Source organism: Eptatretus burgeri, chromosome 3, assembly GCF_056783735.1.
Source record: "Eptatretus burgeri isolate ZD-2024b chromosome 3, Ebu_testis_v1, whole genome shotgun sequence".
In the NCBI taxonomy this organism is placed as follows: domain Eukaryota; kingdom Metazoa; phylum Chordata; class Myxini; order Myxiniformes; family Myxinidae; genus Eptatretus; species Eptatretus burgeri.
The window spans coordinates 2,140,350-2,162,899 of record NC_140963.1 but is presented as its reverse complement, the minus strand read 5'-3'; the positions used below and the strand labels follow the sequence as shown (position 1 = coordinate 2,162,899).

The 22,550-nt window shown below is 42.0% G+C and overlaps 1 protein-coding gene across 1 annotated transcript in view; it reads left to right on the top strand.

Moving 5' to 3' along the window:
- LOC147029292 (nck-associated protein 1-like) overlaps nucleotides 1–22,550 on the top strand; it is a 241,226-nt gene that overhangs the window by 144,353 nt on the left and 74,323 nt on the right. The window contains exons 16-17 of the mRNA XM_085872236.1: nucleotides 1,953–2,098; nucleotides 5,043–5,175. Of these exons, the coding sequence (XP_085728362.1) occupies nucleotides 1,953–2,098; nucleotides 5,043–5,175 (279 nt within the window). The remainder of the gene's footprint in view (nucleotides 1–1,952; nucleotides 2,099–5,042; nucleotides 5,176–22,550) is intronic.

Genomic DNA, 22,550 nt, shown 5'->3' with positions numbered 1-22,550 from the left:
TCCGATGAAGAAGCCCGTAATGGCCGTGATATCTCTGCTATTATGTGAAAAACGGCATTTTATCCCCTCATATTTCGGTCAAACCTGACGCACGTTAACCCCACTTTTTTGCCAAGCATTATATATTTTCTTCGTTTTCCAGTGACTGGAAGCGTTTATAATGAGTGAAACCCAAAAATGTGGTATCAAATGATTCCAGAAGTGATGAATTGAGCGGAATTATTTGAATATGATTTTTCTGACCGGCTGTCACGCTTTTGTAACGCATTAGCGAATTTCGAATCGTGTGTGTGTATATATGTATATATATATATATATATATATATATATATATATATATATATATATATATATATATATATATATATATACAAATATACATTTATGTACATATATATATATATATATATATATATATATATATATATATATATATATATATATATATATATATATATATATTACATTATCCCATTTGGTTATTTACTCAAAGCAACCGATCCCTCCAGGAGGGTTTTGTTATTATCCTTATTCAAACGTGTAATTCAAAATACCTCACTGCACTGGAAAACAAGGGGTCAAGAATACTGTCAGACCTCACTATTCACAGGGGATACGTTCCTGAAAAATGCCGTGAATATTGGGCATTGTTTTTTTTTTCTTTATTTATTTTTTTTATCTTGGCTTGTGGAAGAGCGATTACACAGAAAAAATCAGGACACGACTTAACAAAGGGAATAGCAATAGAAAGGGGAAACACCAACAGCAGGGCAGATGGAGAAAGTAGACGGAGACGGACAAATAAGGGATGCAGGTAACGATGAGGGGAAGAGAGAACACAAAGAGTGGTCAATGTGGATACATTAGCAAAATTGTGTTCGACTGGTTTGTGATTTTGTCGAAGTCGGAGGAGAGGTAAGAGGGCGCTGCCTGTCTGTTTGAAGGATGAGAGATGTCACGGCAGAGAATGGAGTCATCAGCAAAGAGATAAAGAGGATTCTCCAGAGAGTCAATGAGATCGAAGATCAGGAATAATATGGGGCCAAGAACACTGCCTTGGGGTACTTCAGCCTTGACTGGGAGAGGAGATGAAAGAGTTCCATTGAGAGTCAGATGTTGTCTACGAGAGTGGAGGAAGTCAATCATCCAGGAGTGGAGTTGGCCTTGGATTCCTAAGGCACACAGTCTGGAGAGCAAGGCAGAATGTCAGACTGTATCAAAAGCTTGAGATATGTCCAGAAACATGGCCCTGATCTCATGTTTGATATTGAGGGCCTCCATCCATTATGGGGAGAGTGGAAGCAGCATGTCCAAGGTGGAGTGACCAGGTTTGAATCCGAATTGATGATCTGAGATGAGGCTGCTAGAGAAAAGGAATGATTTTATGTCAACCATGGCGATAGATTCCATGACCTTGCTGATGATTGGAAGTACAGAAAGCTAATTGGGCTGTCATGAAGGGGATTCGTTTTTGCACCTTTTATGTAATGTGATTTTGGCTGATTTGCAATTTCGCAGGTGGATATAGGAGACCAGTCCTGAAGTGTTAAAAAAAATTAAAGAAATAATGATAAATTTTTTTTCGAAAAAACCCACGAATACACAAACCGCGAATGTCGAAGCAGGTCACACTTTATGACCCGCAAATACACGGGATCTGCAAATGGTGAATCCATGAATAGCGAGGTCTGACAGAACTGTACTGTAAAGGGTGGGGACTTGTAATACCCTCTCCCAGCTGGAGCGACACGACACGATACACGATACATGTTTACATGGAGAATTTGCATCCCCTACCTTTCACTCCCCCCACCTCCCCCGCCCCCCCCAAGACACACAAACACACACACACACACACACACGTTACCTAAAATTCTGTTTCAATTTTTCACTTTTTATTCTTCTGATGTTATCACTCTTGCTACCTGTTGTTTTCACGAATGAATGAAAAGGCTTACACGAGCGTGTCCAAGGCCACTCTGCAGCTGAAGGACCACAGAGAGCTGGGCAAGCTAATGAACACCATCGTGTTCCACAGCCGTATGGTCGATGCTCTGGATGACCTGCTTGTGGAGACGTCAAGCCTCTCGATTTTCTGGTGGGCATTGAATAGTTTGCCCTTTCTTTGAGCACACAGTCATAAATTTGGTATTCTTATGTACAAATGGAATTTTGGAATGTGGAATAATTTTTGTATTGGATAAAAACACTCGCATATTCACTTTATGATTCTTGGATTGTTAATTGAGTGAAGTATTTTTGTATGATATATGATATGATGTGATATGATATGATATATGCTCTCCTGTCGGAGGTTCTTTGTTCACGATGTATATGTAGCACAACAAACAAGGATTTCCGAATACAGTAAGTTCTCCGACAACGTCGTTTCTATCAACGTCATTTTACTATCACGTCGTTAGCCAATCGGGGATCACTTTTCTTGCAACGTATCGACGTTCCCGCATAACGTCGCCGGTTCCTGGCGGTTGGTACTTCTTTTGATTATTCCTTTCAGTGTGCTGGTTACAATGATGGTGTTTAAAGCAGGTGATGAGGATGTTTTAACCACAAAAAAAGAAATCTCACTCGCATTTAAAACGCAATGACATGTGTCAATGAAGTTCGGTTGATGATTGCTGCAAAATGTAAATAAAAATTAACAAGTCACTACAGTACTGTATACAGTTCTGTACGCAGAAGGATGTCACTGTTGTGACTCCATGATAGAGGTAAACAAAGTAGTCTCATTGGTTAATAATTGTCATTGGAACACTTCCCCTCTACCCACACCCTCTTAGTTTTTCTTCAGCATCCACCTGGTGAACAACGTTCTCTTTTTGTGAAGTTAATTTCCATTAAACATGAGTGATAAACGTCCTGCTAATAAGCCTGCTGTGACGAAGCAAAATATATCGGTGTCTTTGGAGACCAAAATGGACATTGTGAGGCGTATTGAGAGTGGAGAGAGGGCAGTGGTTATTGCCAGATCTCTCTGTCTGCCACCAACGGCCTTATGGACCATCTTTAAGAGCACTGATAAGATTAAAGAAAGCATCAAGAATATGACCCAGTTATTGGCTAAAAGGACTAGCCGTCCCCATTGGCAGCAAGATGGAGCAGATGCTGCTTATGTAGATCAAAGATCAGAATAATTCAACACACTCGGTAAGAACAGTGCTGGAACCAAGAAAGAACCACCCAGTGTTGACGATGATGTCAAGGTGTTTGGGGAGGTGGATCCTGCTCCATCCTCCTCTTCACATGAGCCCACTCCACCATTTTCCCACCCACTCCACCTCCACAAGCTCCATCCACGACCATCGACGGTGAATATCGTGCAGCACTGTACATAACTTTTCATGTTACTTTATTTTATTCATATCATGGTTTTACTGAGTTTTGTTGTTGTTGTTGTTGTTGTTGTTGTTCGGTATTTTATTTTATGACTCGGATGTTATTGAATGTAAATATACAAAAATATGCTTTAAAAAACTTACTAAAGGTGTTTTTCATGCAAAAAAAAACAAACTTTTGACTTGATACACATTAAATGTTTTTGATTTACATTAAATTAAATGGTAAAATTTGTTTCCAACAACATCGTTTCCTACGCCGCCGCACTTTTTCGGGACACGTTAACGACCGACGTTGTTGGAAAACTTACTGTATTACAATGTGGTCAATCCTTTACTCGACTGGTATGGGAACTTGCAATGCATTGTGGTTGCTCTTCCAAAGGTTTTCTTAGTAAAAGATAGCCTTTGTGGTAAGTCGACAAGAGGCAGCATCTTAACAGGACACATGGCTTCACATGCCCTTACAATATGAAAGTCTGCAAGGCCATATGCAATTTTTGAAATTTAAACAAGCTTTCATGAAATTTTTGAAACTTATCACTACATGTGAAATTTCCTATGCAGAGAAAAATTTTATGCACTAGTAATACATTTTTATTCCCAAAAATTTTGAAGCTGTCTAAATAGATTATTTTTGCCATTCACAGGACCTCAAAACTAATCGATACAATATTCTGGAAGTTATTCCCTAAAAGCCAAGTACTTGTAGATGCTATGATAAGCTTCTGTGCAATGATCAATTAATTTGTGTGGTGTTGGTATATTTTTAATGGTGACACCTGTATCTGCTAGTTTAATATGTAAGCACTCGCCCACGATATCGAGTTTCTGACCATTGTTGGCCACGGAACGGCTGATATGACGAACGCAATCATACAATTTACCTTTGATGCTTTTACATGCACAGTGTTGGCCAGAACCAGTTGTAGTGAAATAGAGATTCACTACAATTATTATTCTTTAATCCCCAATGGAAATGTTCTGTTTGTAGAATTGCAGATCGTCTATGTATATTTCCAAGAAGAAAAGAAAATGAATTTTGAAGCAAAATTTTCCATTTTCAGCACAAAATATTTCTGAACCATTTTATTGCTTTCACCAGATGATATTAAGTTGTATGTTATTCAGACATGGTGCAAAGATATGTGTTTAGGGAAATCCTGTCTGGACTGATCCAAGGCGCACCATTCTCGAGCTAACTCATCGCCAGGTCTTTGTAAATTTGTCAAATGCAGATTGTAGACAAATCATCGCCAGGTCTTTGTTTATAAATTTATCAAATGTATATTGTAGACAAATCATTGGCAGGTCTTTCTTTATAAATTTATCCAATGTATATTGTAGACAAATCATCGGCAGGTCTTTGTTTGTAGATGGTCGACAAATGTGGAATAAAAGATTTATTACTAACATGATTTGTTTCACAAAGTTTAGTTTTCTTATTTACCTTTTTGCAGAGAAATTGTGAACATTATTTGGTTTCCATCTATAGTAGTTGGTGTACTCTTTTGGGTTTGGGTTGCTTTGATTATTTCAATGGATTAACAGATGTATCTCGTTTTTGTTTTTGTTTTTTTGATCAAAGAACAAACAGTTCTGCCAAAATTACATTTGTGTCTTCCATTTAACGTTGGTGGCATTTTCCTTCCTATATTCTCAGCTCTTTCATTTGTACCTTTTCAGTTTTTACAATCAAGCTTTTGAAAGGATGTTTCAGCAATGCTTGGAGCTTCCCTCTCAGTCTCGCTTCTCCATCACATTTCCGCTTGTCTGCTCTCACTTCATGAGCTGCACCCACGAGCTGTGCCCTGAGGAGGTGAGGTCACTACTTGCTGCTGTCCATCTGTATTGAGTCAACATCATGTTCCCTGAAGCACATCATGTACACTAAACACATTGCATGATTGCTGGAATTTGATTGTGATATTTACTTAATGATGTATTGGCAGTCGTTGATAACCGAGATTCTAAGAGATTAGATATCCAATGATTCCAAAACCATGTGGTTGGGATGGTGCATTAGTCGTCAATCCAATGTGCACAGCGTGCTTTTGCTTGGGTGATACATTGGTTAAATGACAGAAAATGGTGACAGGTGAGAATGCTCAGGGTATTGCCTAATTACTCAAGTCGGATTACCTTGTGAAATGTTGACTTTATGCATTCTAAAACGGGTATGAAGTGAGTGGTGTACTCGTAGGTAATCGAAATATTTACCTTCAAGATCAGCACATTCCTCGTGTCTGTTAGTGACAGATCTGCAAACATAAGCACAAAAGTCTTCCTTAATGGAACAAATCACTCCCTTTAACTAAAGGGATCATATGGCTCACCTATTCACAGCCATGTTTGAACTCACGCCATTTATAAACACAAGTATATGAAAGAGATGTCACCAAATTGCACATATGTGCCACTTTAAGCTGGCTTGATGTTCTCCTTCTCCTCCTTGAAGAATACTTGATGATACATCTTGTATTGGTTTTACCGAGAATGTCAAAACATGGGTTTATCTTGCAGTGCAGCCCTTGAATGCTTCTTCATTCTTGGCAAAAAAAAAATTCCATCCAAAATGTGGTGGTGTAATGGTTTGAGCATCCCCTCCAATTCTGGGAGGTCAGTGGTTCAAACTCCAGCCGAGTCGTATCAAAGACTTAAAAAAAAGGTCCAATCACTGTCTACTCTGCTGAATAATTATTTTGCACTTATTTTATCTACAGTATACCAGTGTTTCTCAACCTTTTTTGTCCCACGCCCCACTTTGATTTTCAAAAAAATCGTATGCCCCACCATGATTGGAGACACTACAGTATATACTACATATGTATTTAAAAGGCAAAGCTATGAAAGCGAGCATGTATTGATTCATTAATTCTGAATCCTCATGCCCCACCAAAATATTGCCACGCCCTACCGGTGGGGCATGCGCCCCACCTTGAGCAACACTGATCTATACCCTTCATTGTCTTAAACATTTCTGTCATATCTCCTCGTAACCGCCTCCTTTCTGGTGTATAAAGCCCTGTCTCCTTCAGCCGCTCCTCATAGCTGAGTCTAGCTCGGCCTGGAATCATTCGAGAGGCTCCGCGCTGAACTCTCTGTGGCATCGATGTTCTTCCTGAGTTGTGGTGACCAAAACTGCACACAATATTCTTGATGTGGCCCTCACGAGATTCCAATACAGTGTTAAACCCCCTCTCTTGATTAATAATGGATCTCCCCCCACCCCCCACCCTGAAATACAATGCAAAACCCTGTTTGCTTCACCTGTAGCTGCCTGGCCCTGTCCTGTCTGTGAACACCGTTGCCACGGTGTTATAGATCGGGACTGAGGGAGGTGAAATAATAACCACGGAAAGAGCACACACACAAATGACCATGAGCGGATACAGTTGGTTGCCAGAAGAGGTGATGTATTGAATAGTGCACAGGAAGAAGAACTACAGTGAATAAGCAATGAGTAAAATAAACTTAACTGTTGCACCAAATTACACGAGTTAATCATGTGAGTTATTGATAATAGCAAAGAGCCATTTACAAATATGTCAGTGGTTGACACACCCCCCCCCCACCCCCTTCCTTTCTCCCTCCTCCCACATGGCCGTGCCTGCTCTCATCGTCTCCCCTCTCCCTCAAAGCTTCCCTCTCACCCCTCCCTCACAAATAAATCGCATTCTTCTTCAAAGCAAACTTCTCTCTCTTCCCCCTTAGCTCTTTCCTCCACCTCCTCCAATGTCCCACTTCCCTTTTCCCTCCCTGATTATTCCCCACTACTACTCATCCCTTCATCACCAAGCTATTTGTCCTCCTCTCCATCCGACACTCGAGCTGTGTCCTGAGGAGGTGAGGTCACTCCCCAAGCTCTTCTACAATCTGTCATCAACTGCGAGCAACTCCACCTCCACCTCTCCTCCCTCACACTACCCTCCCTCCCTCTTCCCTCACCTTCTCCCAAAGCCTCCTCCCCCTCCCTCTTCCTTAACAGTGTGGACGTCAAACATCTGGGGCCTTCACTCCAACCTGAATGATCTCTCCATTCAGGTTACCACTGACAAACCAGACTTAATCTGCTCAACAGGATCTTTCCTCCTTCAAGACATCTCTGACTCCCTAGTATCTCTCCCTGGTTACTCCCTTCCTGGTATGATGGACCTGACCCTTGTCCTGGTGGCAGAGTTGCTCTCTTCATCAAAAACACTGCCCTCTCTCCCCACACCCCCAGGAATACCTCTGGCTACAGCTTCCCCTCCACTCCCACCTCTTGTTTATATGTGTGTTGTACCGTCCACCAAACAGTGTTGACTCCATTTACATCTCGCTCGCCGAAAACATGGACCAACTTCCATCCTCTCATCCCAACTCTCGCTTTCTCATCTGAGGTGACTTCAGTTGCCATCATGCCAGTTGGCTGGGTGTGGGTACCTCTCTCACCTGCCATTTCATTTCAGCAAAGGACTTCTGTGACTCATTGCGACTGATACAATCTGTCAACTTCCTGACCCTGTTATCAGCCAACGGTACTCCATCTCTTCTGGATTTGATTTTGACCATTTTCCTTGAAAATATCTGCTGTTCTTCCTTCGCTCCAATCGGTTCATCTGACCACATGCTTGTTAAATCAGTCATCTCTCTGTCTGTTATTAGAGAACCACCTCAGTGCCGACAAGTCTGGAACTTCACTCAGACTGAATGGCAGGGTCTCCAAGCAGCCATCAAACTTCTAGACTGGTCTCCTATTTTTACTTTCTCCAACCTCAACTCATCCTGGAATTTTTTTCAAATATATTTGCTCTCTCTCTCTCGTGCACAGATTTTTCCCATCTCATCTTCAGTTGTCCTACCCTTCCTCCTGCCCATGGCACACTGAAAATTGTGGTAAGGCCTTAGTTATTTTATAACTTGGTTTACGGATCCACCAACGGTATATTTGCCGAAATGAAATATAAATATAAAACACATTTTTAGCCTTTTATATTTATACATTTTCCGCCGAAGGTACAAAAGTTTCAAAACCCGAAATGTAAACGTCGGCATTTATTTTCAAAATATAATTTTGTGCGTGCGCGCCAAAATGCCGAGTCACCTTTAACCAAACTGCGCAGTAATGTTCGGTCATGGCGTCTGAGCAGTGGCCAGCGTGGTTCAGATTGACTGTGGTTTCTGGGGCGAAAGTGATTGTTAAGAAGTATGTCAGCGGTATAAATTCGAGTGACTGTATTGGTGATTTAATCACGCAACATCTTGACGACTAATATTCTGGCCAAACGATTGCATCAATTCAGTGCAGCAGCAGGGATGATTCGCAGGCTACTCTCGATCGTGCCAATTTTGTTTCCATCGAAGTTGCACACCGCTGTTCATATTGAAAGATTTCGGTGCCAAGTACGTCAAAGTTTCCCTGTGAGATGCTGATATTCAGCTTTCAACGGACCAGAAATCAGCCTTTGATGTGCTCATGGCGATGGGGAGACGGTACGATCAGATGCCCACTGAAAAGTAAGAGCTGGTTATGGCTCTGATTGACCGTTTTGAGCGTGTTGCCTCCTAGTGGACACCTTTTTTTAATCATATCCAGCACTATACACTGGTGTGCACTGACACATCTACGACTTGGACAGTAATTTTCTCAGCATTGTTTCCATTTGTTTGATGATCCAACAGGTTTCTATAAGAAAAACATGCCAGATTATATTGTAACAAGGACAAATGTGTCCAAGAGCCGTGTCATTCCACCAGTCAATCTCCTTGCGATGCTTGCTTCCAGGGCATCGAGTGCCTCCAGGGCATCGAGTGCCTCCAGGGCATCGAGTGCCTCCAGGGCATCAGGTACCCACAGGGCATCAGGTACCCACAGGGCATCAGGTGGCCCCAGGGCATCAGGTGGCCCCAGGGCATCAGGTGGCCCCAGGGCATCGGGTGCCTCCAGGGCATCGGGTGCCTCCAGGGCATCGGGTGCCTCCAGGGCATCGGGTGCCTCCAGGGCATCGGGTGCCTCCAGGGCATCGGGTGCCTCCAGGGCATCGGGTGCCTCCAGGGCATCAAGTGTTCCAGGGCATTGGGTGCCTCCAGGGCATCAAGTGCCTTCAGGGCATCAGGTGCCCTCAGGGCATCAAGTGCCTTCAGGGCATCAAGTGCCTCCAGGGCATCAAGTGCCTTTAGGGCGTCAAGTGCGTTAAGGGCATCAGATCCCTCAGGGCATCAGGTACCTCCATGTAGCCTCCCTGCCTGCTTCACTCCCTCTTCTCACCCCCAGAAAGGTTTTGTCTTCACCAGAAGAAGAACAAGTAGAAGAAAAACAATGCGGAGCTCTTTTCGAGCCAGTTTTCGCTACGCAACGCGACTAAAAACAAGTTTTAATCCTTCTTTATTGTTTTTCACATCAGATGATTCAGTGAACATGAGCATCCTGCATTTGAATGGTCTTCCATCTTCAATGTTTTCTAAGATCCTCCTGGTCCAGGATTTATATTTATTTTCCCCCCACCTACCCTTGTCTTTTCCATGGAACATCCGAAAAAAATTATGAAAATATATAATTTCTAAAAATTTAAATTATATTTATATTTATATTTCGACCTACCGACCCTACATTTTAGCTGAAGAACTGCGTAAACCAAGTTATAAAATAACTAAGGCCTAAGGCTGTTGTCGTGAAATGACTTGCCTTCGCCCCATGGAAGGCTAATCCAACTGAAGGTAATCTCACTCAGTTCCTTGCACAAAGCTCGTAACAAGTGTCTACCTTCAGGAGAGCCAGAAAACAACATCTTTCTCACCTCAAGTCTGAATTCTCCAACCTCTCTCCCTCCTCCAAATCCTGGTGATGTCAAATCAAATCTGTTTCTGGTGTATGTCCCCCTCCATCCCCTCCCTAACCTGAAATGGCTGCACAGCTGACACCGCACGTGAAAAGGCTGAATGCCTAAACTCTGTGTTTACTTCTAAATCTTGTGTACAAAAACCCATTGCTTTCTGGACCCACCAAACCCAGTCGTACCCAGCTGGAACTGTACTCTGTGTCTTTTTCTCCTGATAAGGTGAAGAGCGTGCTGTCAAACCTCGACTCAGATTCTGCAACCGGTCTAGAAAGCTTCAGTCCACGTGTCCCAAAAACCTCATGTCCGAAAAACCTGCTCCTCTGCTCTTGCTCAACCTCTCTCTGTTCTATTCACCCTCTCATTTTCTCAAGGTAATCTGCAATCTATTTGGAAATCGGCAAACATTTCCGCTCTGCACAAAAAAGGTGCAAAAACAGATCCCTGCAACGACAGACCAATCAGCCTGCTCCCAATTATCGGCAAGGTCATGGAATTCATCATCGCTTCCAACATCAAACCCTTCCTCTTCTCCAATGGCTTGATTTCTGATCATCAATTTGGATTTAGACCAGGTCACTCAACCCTGGACATGCCGCTTCTGCTTTCCCAACAAGTGATGGAGGTCCGAAATGCCAAACATGAGATCAGAGCCATATCCCGAGACATATCATGAGCTTTCGATACAATCTGGCATCCCGCCCTACTCACCAAGCTCTCTTCTTATGGTGTCCAGTGCTATATCCACTCACGGCTCACGGACTTCCTCTCCTATCACTGTCAACGTGTGGCTCTCAATGGAATTCTCTCATCTCCTCTTCCCATCCAGGCTGGAGTTCCTTTAGGCAGTGTTCTCGGCCCTGTGCTTTTTCTGGTGTTCATCAATGATCTCTCCGACTCTGGAAAATCCTCTTTATCTCTTTGCTGATATCTCCACCCTCTGCCATGCCATCTCTCATCCTTCAGATCAGCAAGCAGTAGCCTCTTCACTCTATGCAGATCTGGATGAAATTACAAGCTGGTCCAACTCGTGGAACATGTCTTTCAATCCGGACAAATCTCACACCCTCATTGTGTCTCTCCGAAAGGACCATCTGGAACCCCCCCCCCCCACCCATGTACTTTCTTAACAATCCCTTGAAGTCCTGTCATTCAAGCTTCTGGGTCTCACTGTCTACCATCATCTTTCCTGGGAAAGCCACATCTCCAAGCTGGCCTCCAAAGCCAGTCGCCGACTGTGTGTCCTCCACCATGCAAAGTCCTTCCTTGGCACACCTGAGCTTCAAACCTCAAACAAAGCTTTCATCCACAGTCTGATGGAGTCCTGCTCACCCCTCTGAGGTAGTCCTCCTGCCTCACATCAGGCTTGACTTCACGCAGTGGAAACCAAGGCTTTTAGGATCATTGGTTTCTCCCACGATGAACCTGAGTCTTTGGGTCTCTCACTCTCTCATTGGAGGCAGGTCGGTGGTCTGTCTGTGTTCTACTGTCTCCTTTCTGGCCTTGCCCCCCACCGCCCCCCCCCCATGCTGTCTGCGATCTGCCCCCCCCCCAATAGTGACTCAGGGTGCTCAATGTCTGCCAAAAACCTCCTTCTGGTGAAACTACCAAAATCACAAATCACTGCTCACCCTTCAATCTTTCATTCCTCTTTTTTTTCCACCCACCTCGAACAAACTCCCACACTTTCTTCAATCACACTCTTCCCTCCAAGTCTTCAAAACAGCTCTTCACCACCATCTCATGTCTTAACCAATCCAACACCATGATCTTCTTTACCCTTGTTAATTCATCCCAAACACACATCCTTCAAATTCCCTGTTTTACTTCCTGAAAGTCCCTGGAGTGTCCATCTTGTTTTCTCCATGTACCCCACCCCATCCCTCTCCATTCCTCAGATAACCTATTGTCTTTGTTTCCCACTATTTTGTATTTCCCTCTCCCACCCTTCTTGTCTCCTGCTCCCTTTGTTATATGTTTCTGTGTATTGGTTCTTCCATGAGCCTTGACTTGGAAAACAACAAAAGAAGAAGATTTGTGTTATCTGCAAATTTGGAAAGCTCACTCTTCACCCAATTATCCAAATTGTTGATTTAAATAATGAATAGTAATGGTCTGAGTACTGATACCTGAGGTACCCCGCTACTTACATCCTCCCAGCAAGACATCCTCCCACTCACAGCCACTCTTTGCTTCCTACCACTAAGCCAGTTTGCAATCCAATTGGTAAGATGTGGTACCTCCGATGTGGTACCTTATCAAATGCCTTCTTAAAGTCCAGATATACTATGTCCACTGCCTTTCCCTCATCCACCCAATCAGTCACTGCTTCATAGAACTCTAAAAGATTTGTTAAACAGGAACTACCTTTGGTAAACCCATGCTGACTACCTTTAATTAGTTTGTATTTATTTAAATGGTTCCTCATCTGCTCCTTAATTAATGTCTCCAACACCTTCCCCACAACTGAAGTGAAACTAACAGGTCTATAGTTTCCCAATTCTTCTCTGGATCATTTCTTAAATCATGGTGTTACATTTGCTACTCTCCTATCCTCCGGTACCTGTCCTGACTCCAGTGAATGATTGAACATATCCATTAACATCTCACTTACCTGCTCAGCCACCTCCATCAATACTCTCGGGTACATGTTATCTGGACCCGGACGGAGCCTTATCTCCTCTTAGATTAGCTAGCTGTTCCTTTACTTCCTCCACTCCAACTTGGATCTTCTGTAAAAGCCCTTCCTCACCACCTTTATCGATACTCTCAGCTATTGGCAATTATCCTGGCTAATATGTTTATATATATATGTATATGTATATATATATATATATATATATATATATATATATATATATTTTCTTAACTTATATATTGACTGCTTTTGACGTTTGCACATAGTACATGCATCAGAGCCTCATTGGTATGCATTGCTTTGTGTGCGAAGTTTGTGCAAAGTGAGGTTACTCCTTGGGATGCTCTGGGAACCAGCAATGCCATTTTTATGACGTCACTTTTCTCTCGATGCTCAGGTGCTCACTTCGAGCAAATTCCTTCTCGGCAAGGAAGCGAACCGAAGTGTTCATCCATCCTCCACACGCTATAGTTATAAATGCTGAGGGTCAAGCAAGACAGTCACATGTTCTTTGGTATGACTTGGCTGAGGTGGAAATCGAACCACCAATCTCTCAGGCTCAAATCTGATGGTCTATGAAGCCAACGACTGGTTGTTGATTTATGATGATGTATGCAGTTGTTTGATCTGATAACAGTGTAATACATGATTAAACTCTCAATAACGATGCTTGATTATTATGACAGTGACATTGTTGGTGTTTGATTATATGGGCGTTTAATTGCTCGACAGGTAGAAAGCCCACACAAATATCTTGTACGTATCTCGCCGGGACCAGCGCAACACTTCGATCATAGGACTTTCTCGTTATGGGGGAGTTCGTTCGGCAGATGTTTTACTGTATTATGTCCGCATGTTGAGGTGGGGTCAGAGGTGAAAAACGACATTTTTTTGGTAAACATAATTAGCCCCTATTTAAAATGTAGCTAAATTCCAACTGGCACGTCTGTTCCATAAGAAAGACGTGTCATGTGTTTCAGTAAATCATGGAAAAAATGGACTGCTCAGAAATCCATCAGTCTCATTTGACACTTTATAATGTATTTTCTTTTTCATGTAACGATGTGAAATGAAAAAAATACAAGATCAGATGAAGTAAGTGTAATATTTTTGATATTTACCCTCGCCGAAGGAGAGGGTATTGCATTTGGATCCGTTTGTCTGTCTGTCTGTCTGTTTGTTTGTTTGTCCGCATAGAACTTTCGTGTTATTCTCCGCAACTGCTCGTTGGATTGAGACAATTTTCATCATAGGTATGAGTACTCATGCAGAATGTTTTAATAATAATCATGACATCGGAGGTCACGTGGTGTGGCAGCCATGTTGGAAAAATGGTAAATTTTGGATCTCTGTATCTCTGAAACCACGCCAAGGAAAAAATTGAAACCTGGCACATAGGAACTCCTCCTCATTGGGAATGAGTGTGATTTTTTTTTTTTTTTAATGTCATCGGTGCTTTCGTTATGTCGTCGTTATTGCATATGAATGCTATATCTGATCAGTATGAAAATTTTTTGAGGGTAATCTCGGGATAAAATGGTCAACAGAAAAAAATTTTGATGACATCTTTGGTCACGTGATTCGGCAGCCTTTTCATATATATATATATATATATATATATATATATATATATATATATATATATATATATATATATATATATATATATATATATATATATATTTTTTTTAACCTTCCAAAATCTTCACTGAAGTGGCTGAACAGATCGAGGCAAAACTTTACATGTATTATCACCTATCCATGAGGGACCAAACATTCACACATATGACATAATAGGTCACATGGTTTGGCAGCCATATTTAATTGAAGAAAATATTAAATAATGTTTTCTCTGGAACCACTTAATCAATCAACATGAAATTTCAAAATTATGATCTAGTAGTGATGGGGAATACATCTTTTAAATTTCAACTTGATCGGTCGCATGGCCTGGCAGCCAGAATTTTTTTTTTTTATCTGGGTTCATTTTGGTATTTTTATCCCCTGCCGCGTGGCGGAAGTGGGATATTGTTGTCGTCCGGCCATCCGTCCGGCTGTCCGTCTGTCCGTCCGTCTGTCCGGCTGGCTGGGCGTCAACATTTATAGCTGTGAGTGCGATAACTCATAAACTGTTCGCCATATCGATTTGAAATTTGGGTCACAATTGTACCACCTGAAAAGGAAGAACCCTATTGATTTTGGGCATGGCTGGATCCAAGATGGCCGACCAAAGACATGATGACCAAATGGTGTCTTGTTTCCAATTCACCTCCCTCATTATCTGGAATATATATATATATATATATATATATATATATATATATATATATATATATATATATATATATATATATATATATATATATATATATGACCTTTTTCAATGGCGGGGGATTCCCCATCTCTGATGGGTATGTCAAGTTATTTTTTTTTTTTGAAAAAGCCTCACTTGACTGTGCGTAGATGGGTTTGAGGGTAGAGGAGTAGCAGCTGAAATGTAAATCCTTTCCAGGTTCTTACTGATGACTTTATCTTTGATTTTTACTTGTTCGGGTTCCTTCTGATTACTCCAATGCAGGACTGTGTACCTATTGGGTCTTCAATTTGATATGAATTGAATTTATTTCAATCCCATTCTAAATTCAATTCAATAATAATAATAATAATAATAATAATAATAAAAGACCCGTATCTTGCCAAAAGGTGACCACGTGTGACTTCTTTAAGGTCACACTGAGGTGAACAGAGCTGCTATCCACCAGGAGCGACTCCTTGAGGAATATCTGCCTACGAGAGATTCCGATGAGAATCGTTCTACAGAGTAACCATGAAAAATATGCTTTTGCCTCATAACGTCACCAAATGACGTCATAATGTCTCAAGCTTGACATATCTAGAAAGCACTCATCGAGGTGTTCAATTTGAGGTACTACACGATATGGTTCCTAAAACTTGAAAATTTGACCTTGGGGTCAAATATGCTTGACCTGAGGCGCTAACCATGAAGGTCAAGGCCAATCGCCACCAAAAATTAATCAGCTGAGTGCCAGACCATGAATTATATTCTCATGAAGTTTGAAGACGATCCGATCAAAATTACTCAAAAAATAAGGGTTTCGTCGACTCCCCTGATTTACGCCAAAGTGACCTTGACCTTTGACCTTGACCTTCAAAATTTTGTGCACTGAAAGGGACCTCTATAGGCCTCTGATATGCGAAGTTTCAAAAATTTCCGATGATAACTGTGCTCTGCAGAATTTTTTATACGTGATTACAGACAAACAAACAAAAAAAAACAAAAAACATACAAGCTGATTAACATATCTTGCAAAAACTTCGTTTTGCCAAGATAATAATAATAATAATAATAATAATAATAATAATAATAATAATAATAAACGTCATGGGTCAGGGTCAGGTGTCTGATCAAAGTGGGGTTGCATCAAAGCGGGACGTCTTGTTACCCGGTCATCACTGCCAGCAGTTCTAAAGTGGCAGTTCTAATTATGTCTCTTATTAATTACGCAACACACCAGTACACAAGCACCACACAAAATACACCACACAAAACTACACAAACACCCCACAACGCAAGTCCTGGTGAGAGTCTGCAATCTCTGATTCCTCTTTTTGTTGTTTACTTTTGTTTTATTTTGATCTCGAGCAAACGGCCTTGATTTGGCATTATTATAATCTACACTCGTATTCCATTCCACAGTAGTGCACACCAGCATGAGTAATTCTTAGGGACAGTGTTTGTGATGCACATGGCTGCCTGTCTGTGAGAGATCAAATAAGTTAATTAACCTTCCTCTTGGAAGTCTCGCACTGATCTACGACGGGGGTGGCATTCTCACATTTATCTGAGACGGGAAATGTGCTTTTGCTATGTCAGTGTGGGTGGCTTGATTTTGCTGGCTGCATTCATTCGTTAAGTTTCCATTTTACTGCTCAATCGTGTGGCTGCTGTTTTCAAATTATCGCATTAAAAACGTCTATTATATTCTGTTATAACATCAACATATACTACAAAACTCAAAGCAGATAATTACCCCGCACACACAAGGCGAAAAGTGGGGTTAAGCAATTGGTTCACGTCCGTCTGTCTGTCCCTCCATCTTATCAGTTTGTGATTATCAGTTTATAATTGAGCACCAGCTTATTTAAATAGAATGTTATATTTTGAAAACAAATCGGAGCATGAATAGGAAGACGAGTCTTTCATTTTACCGAACCTTGGCCCCTAATTCGTCCTGATCGCGCATGCGCAGAGAAGAGTGAGATCATTTTACTCTGCCTGTCTGCCTGGCAGTCAAACAAAATTGAAAACCATTCTGAACAGGAAACTTACTGTTTATAATGACGTCATAAAGAACACGTACAACAGGCACGAATAACTAATGTAATGTGTTAGATAGGGGATATCATAGAGATAGACACTACGTCGATAAACTTATGGAATTAATTTATTTGTACGACTTTCACAATCTTCATGTTTTTTTTTAATTTCATGATATACTTGAACACTGAAGAACACAAATCGCATTTTTGGTACTTTCAAAACCCTTCCATTTGGCAGTGCTTGGATGTTTTAAAGAATGCGGTATATAGAGGTGATGGAGAAGACGGCTTCAGTAGTGCTAAACTTCCCGAAAATTTTTAAACTATCGTTAAATCATTATTTTATTTAAATTGGAGTATAAACTTGAATACTGCACGTGGTAACGTGTTCCATGAACTCTCTCGTTCTTAACATTATTAGTGATGTTAGAAATTACAGAGTGTTGAGTGCGGGGCTTTTCGGGTCTTTAGAAGTATAACACAAAGGTAAGAAATGAGGTAGGAAATATACTAATGAAAATTGTGATGTAGGTATTAATTAGTCCTTGTGATAATTTATGACAATATGGTGGGAAATAATTTTTGTGCCGAATAATTAATATCGTTATTAATTATTTAATAAAGATGAAGATTATTTTTATGGAGAATGATAAGACACTGTGAGAGATGATACCACTGCACTCGGCAAAGTAATGCTCAGTTCACGACAACCCACATGGACGAAGACTGTCCAGTCTCGTCAAGTACCACTCAAGTGATTCTCGTCCTGCTTCCAGGGGAATTCGTGCATTGCGTTCCTCCAAGCCCGTACCTCGGTATACTGCAGTTTGAGCAGAGGGTGGTGGGCACTTGACAGAGGAGTCCAAAATGAAGGCTCGCTGGGCCGGTCACTTTGAGCCGTTGTACCAGGCTGATCCACCAGCTGTCGAGTTGGACGTCAGGGGTGTTACAATCCCAATTGCTGATCCTCCAATCAACTGTGGTCCACCTTCGTTTGTGGAAAAACAGGCTGCGGTGAACCGGTTGAAATGGGGTAAAGCTACAGGGATCTGTGGCATTCATGGTGAACTTCTCAAGGCTGGTGGAAATGCTGTTCTTATGTCGTTGCATGCAGTTCTGTGCTCTGCCTGGAACACAGGCATCATCCCAACTGACTGGAAGAGGGGCCTTGTTCTCCCTCTCTGGAAAGGGAAGGGTGATCACCAGGACTGCAACAACTACCGAGGGGTGAAGCTGCTCTCAGTGCCAGGCAAGTTCTTTGATCAGATAATTCTTGATAGAGTTCGCCACCACCTGCTTGAGCACCAGCATCCAGAGCAGTCAGGCTTTACACCAAAGAGGTCAACGATTGACCGTATCCTTGTTCTTCGGGTCCTCACCGAATGCTGACGAGAGTTTTGGCAGGGGCTGCTTGCAGCCTATGTTGATCTCTGTAAAGCTTTCGGTTCAGTGAAACGGGATGTCCTCTGGAGGATTCTTGGTCTTCGTGGGATGCCACCAAAACTGATCGATGTGATATCTGAACTATACTCTGGTACTGAGAGTGCTGTGAGATGTGGTGATGCCATCTCTGACTTACTTCCAGTTGTCACTGGAGTTCGTCAGGGGTGTGTGCTGACCCCCACACTTTTCAGCACTTGTATGGACTGTATTCTGGGGAGGATGTCGGAGAGATCAAGCTGTGGTGCATTGTTTGGGAATGTCAAGATCTCTGACCTTGATTTCGCAGATGATGCACTCATCTTTGTGAAGACTCCAGATATTCTCTTGGGGGCCCTCGAGGTGTTGAATGAGGAGTCGAAGCCACTGGGATTACGGGTTTCCTGAGTCAAAACTAAATTCTAGGCTTTCAATTACATCGTGGATGCTGCTATCCTGTCTGTACCTGTTTGTGGTGAGGATGTTGAGGTCACTGAGAGATTCACTTACCTTGGCAATGATATTCATGTCTCTGCTGGCTATGAGCCAGAGGTAAACAGACGTCTGGGTTGGGCCTGGGGAGTCACGGATTCACTGGATCATGGGATGTGGCATTGCCGGTACCTGTGCGCGAGGACGAAAGTCCAAGTCTTCAGGTCCTTGGTGCTTCCAGTCTTGCTCTATGGATGTGAGACTTGGACTCCAGTACAGTCAAAATGTCGGATGACCTCCCACAAATTGCAACAAAAGCAAACTCAACAGATTTTGATTCCGGGATATGTCCTCAGTGACAGAAAAAAAAAGTCCAAAGGGATCCTCCGGGGGGAAAGTCCTGAAATCATGGAAATCCAATATGGCTACCACCCGGCTTCGGGGAAAATGAGAAAATTGTGAAGATTGATATTTCAATATGTAAATATATGTTTTTCTGCATTCTAATTGTTTGTAGTTATGGTGGGTATATTGATATACAAGAATAATTATAAAAAAGTGAAATGTATTGAGGGCAAAATAAAAAATTATAGCTTTTTTGTCCAAAAATGTCAATTTTTTTTGTCCTGACAAAAAAAAAAAAATTACCTGATACTGATTTTGGCTCCTGGACCCAAAAAAATAAGAAATGTTGAAGACACAAGATGAAATCAAGTCTATGGCAATACAATATAATTATGTGAATCATTGAAACATGACAAAATTCACAATTCCACTCGGGGCAATCACATCTGCCTGACGAAGGTTTCGAAATGAAAATGAAAATTCGCATTAAACTCAGAAACTACATCCATTATAAACTTACTATACATGTTGAGAAAAATCAAGCGTATTAAAGATAGAACTCGACAATGTTGTCATCATCCTCATCAATGTGACATGGAGTGTTTGTGCAGCCAGAGCCCCTGCAGTTTCCACAAGCTGGAGTGCACTCAATGTTGTGCTTCTTGCATGTGCATCTCATGGTGCTACATTCAGCCTGGCAGTTGCACCTAATGATACGTAACATATTTTCAGGAGCTGGAGCTATTGATGTCTGAAGTGGCACAAAATCCTCATCACACTTCTGCCAACCCCAGTCTGTCGGAAGAAGTTCATCTGCACATCCCTTCCATTCTTCGACTTGCAGATACACGCGCAGGCTGTGATACTTTGCTGCTTCTGATGTTGGTGGTAACGCCTGTGTTTGCACGTGAGAGGAGCTCCAAGCCACATTGTCCCAGTACCGCTTCTACCGGAGGGTGTCCAGGGTGTCAGTTGACTTTCCGTTGTAGATTATCACCAATGTTTTTTCTCCTGCATCTGCCACATCACATACAGAAGCTGGATATGTATCAAAAACCTTGGCCTGCTCACGGAATGTGTTGTTTGCTTTGAACTTTTTGAGGGAAGCTCCCTTTCCAATCCCATGAAGACGAGATGTCGTGTCGCACCCAAGAACTGCATGAAGAAACAGTATGTGCTCGCATATGTCTGTACCAATCATTTTATTTGTAGCCTTGATGTTCCAGATGTGAGGCTTCTTCGTGTTCTTTTTTGGCTCGGGACAAAAGAAGAGGTCATGGGATTCTAAGCTTTCATGGTGGCATAGGAGGACGAGGATGTCTGTGTCATCACCAACTAGCACAGTGTTGGTGACAGTAGCAGACTGCACGGCCTTCAGTACAATCAGGAGATCAGCATCCCCTGAGGCATGGTGTGTCTCACAGTTCTTCTTCTGAAGCTCTTCACTCAACATAAAAATTAATCACTGTTTATTCTGCCTATTGGCAATAAACTGTTCCTTCTTCATTGTGAGACGCATGTCAGCTGTAAATGTCACAGTAGTGCCAGCATTCCCTTTAGACCGTCTCTGGTGTGTCATGTCCTTCGTGTTGGTACTCTCATCACCATCAAACACGACTATGGCATCTCCGTACTTCTTCGTTACATAATCAGTGTACTGGTGGCATATGTCTCTGTATGTAGATCCACGAGACCATGGAATGCTTTGACCAAGTGCCCCGCCATCCAAAACATACTGGTGCCCATCATTGGGGATATCAGCTGGGACATCGGATCCAAGAAGATCACAGATGGCATCAGCAAAGACTGGCTTGTGTGCTTCTCGGAGCTGAAGAGAGGAATCAAAGAGGGCTGGTGGATAGCTGCACAGTTCATATTTGAAGGCCGACTCCAGTTCTTCTGCTGTCTGTGCAACAGTGATCAGTCTCTGGAAGAGGAGTTGTGGGTCAACCTGGACTTGCTCTCCATCAATCTTGACAGATGACTTCATGCCGAGGGTGACAACTTGGTCTTTCCTCTTAAATGTGTACTCTGTAGTTGTTTTCCCATCCATAGATTTCAATATTTTGGCTCCTACAGCATGTGCTGTATCGACGTTGACGGTGGGGTGTGCATGAACTCCAGTGGCAATGTTCCTCAGACGTGGATCACTACTGAACGGATTCCGTTCCTGTAAATACTGAAGAGCTGATAGTGTGTCCTTCCAGTCACGAGATTGTCTTGCCTTGGTCATGTCCTTCTTCTGCTCTCCAGTGTTGTCGTTCACACCTGTGAGCTCCTGCATTGCCTGGTTTATTTCTGCACAGGCAGGCATTGATTGTAGCCATACCAGCCATCGTGTGAGCCCCCCGCTGGTCTTCAAACTTGTCATGAGAACTTGTTCGATGATCAAGTCAGATGAAAGACCTGCCCACAGGCGATCACTTCGTCAAACTACATGGAACCCCTCATCATTAGGTGCAACTGCCAGACTGAATGAAGCACCATGAGATGCACATGCAAGAAGCACAACATTGAGTGCACTCCAGCTTGTGGAAACTGCAGGGGCTCTGGCTGCACAAACACTCCATGTGACAATGATGAGGATGATGACGACATCGTCGAGTTCTAACTTTAATACGCTTGATTTTTCTCAACATGTATAGTAAGTTTATAATGGATGTAGTTTCTGAGTTTAATGTGAATTTTCATTTTCATTTCGAAACCTTCGTCAGGCAGATGTGATTGCCCCGAGTGGAATTGTGAATTTTGTCATGTTTCAATGATTTACATAATTATATTGTATTGCCATCGACTTGATTTCATCTTGTGTCTTCAACGTTTCTTTTTTTTTTGTCCAGGAGCCAAAATCAGTATCAGGTAAATTTTTTTTTTTGGGGACAAAAAATTGACATTTTTGGACAAAAAAGCTATAATTTTTTTATTTTACCCTCGATACATTTCACTTTTTAAAATAATTATTCTTGTATATCAATATACTGACCATAACTAGAAACAATTAGAATGCAGAAAAACATATATTTTCAGATTAAAATATCAATCTTTACAATTTTCTCATTTTCCCCAAAGCTGGGTGGTGGCCATATTGGATTTCCATGATTTCAGGACTTCCCTTCCCCCCCCCCCCCCCCCGGAGGATCCCTTAGGACTTTTTTCTGTCACTGAGGACATATCCAGGAATCAAAATCTGTTGAGTTTGCT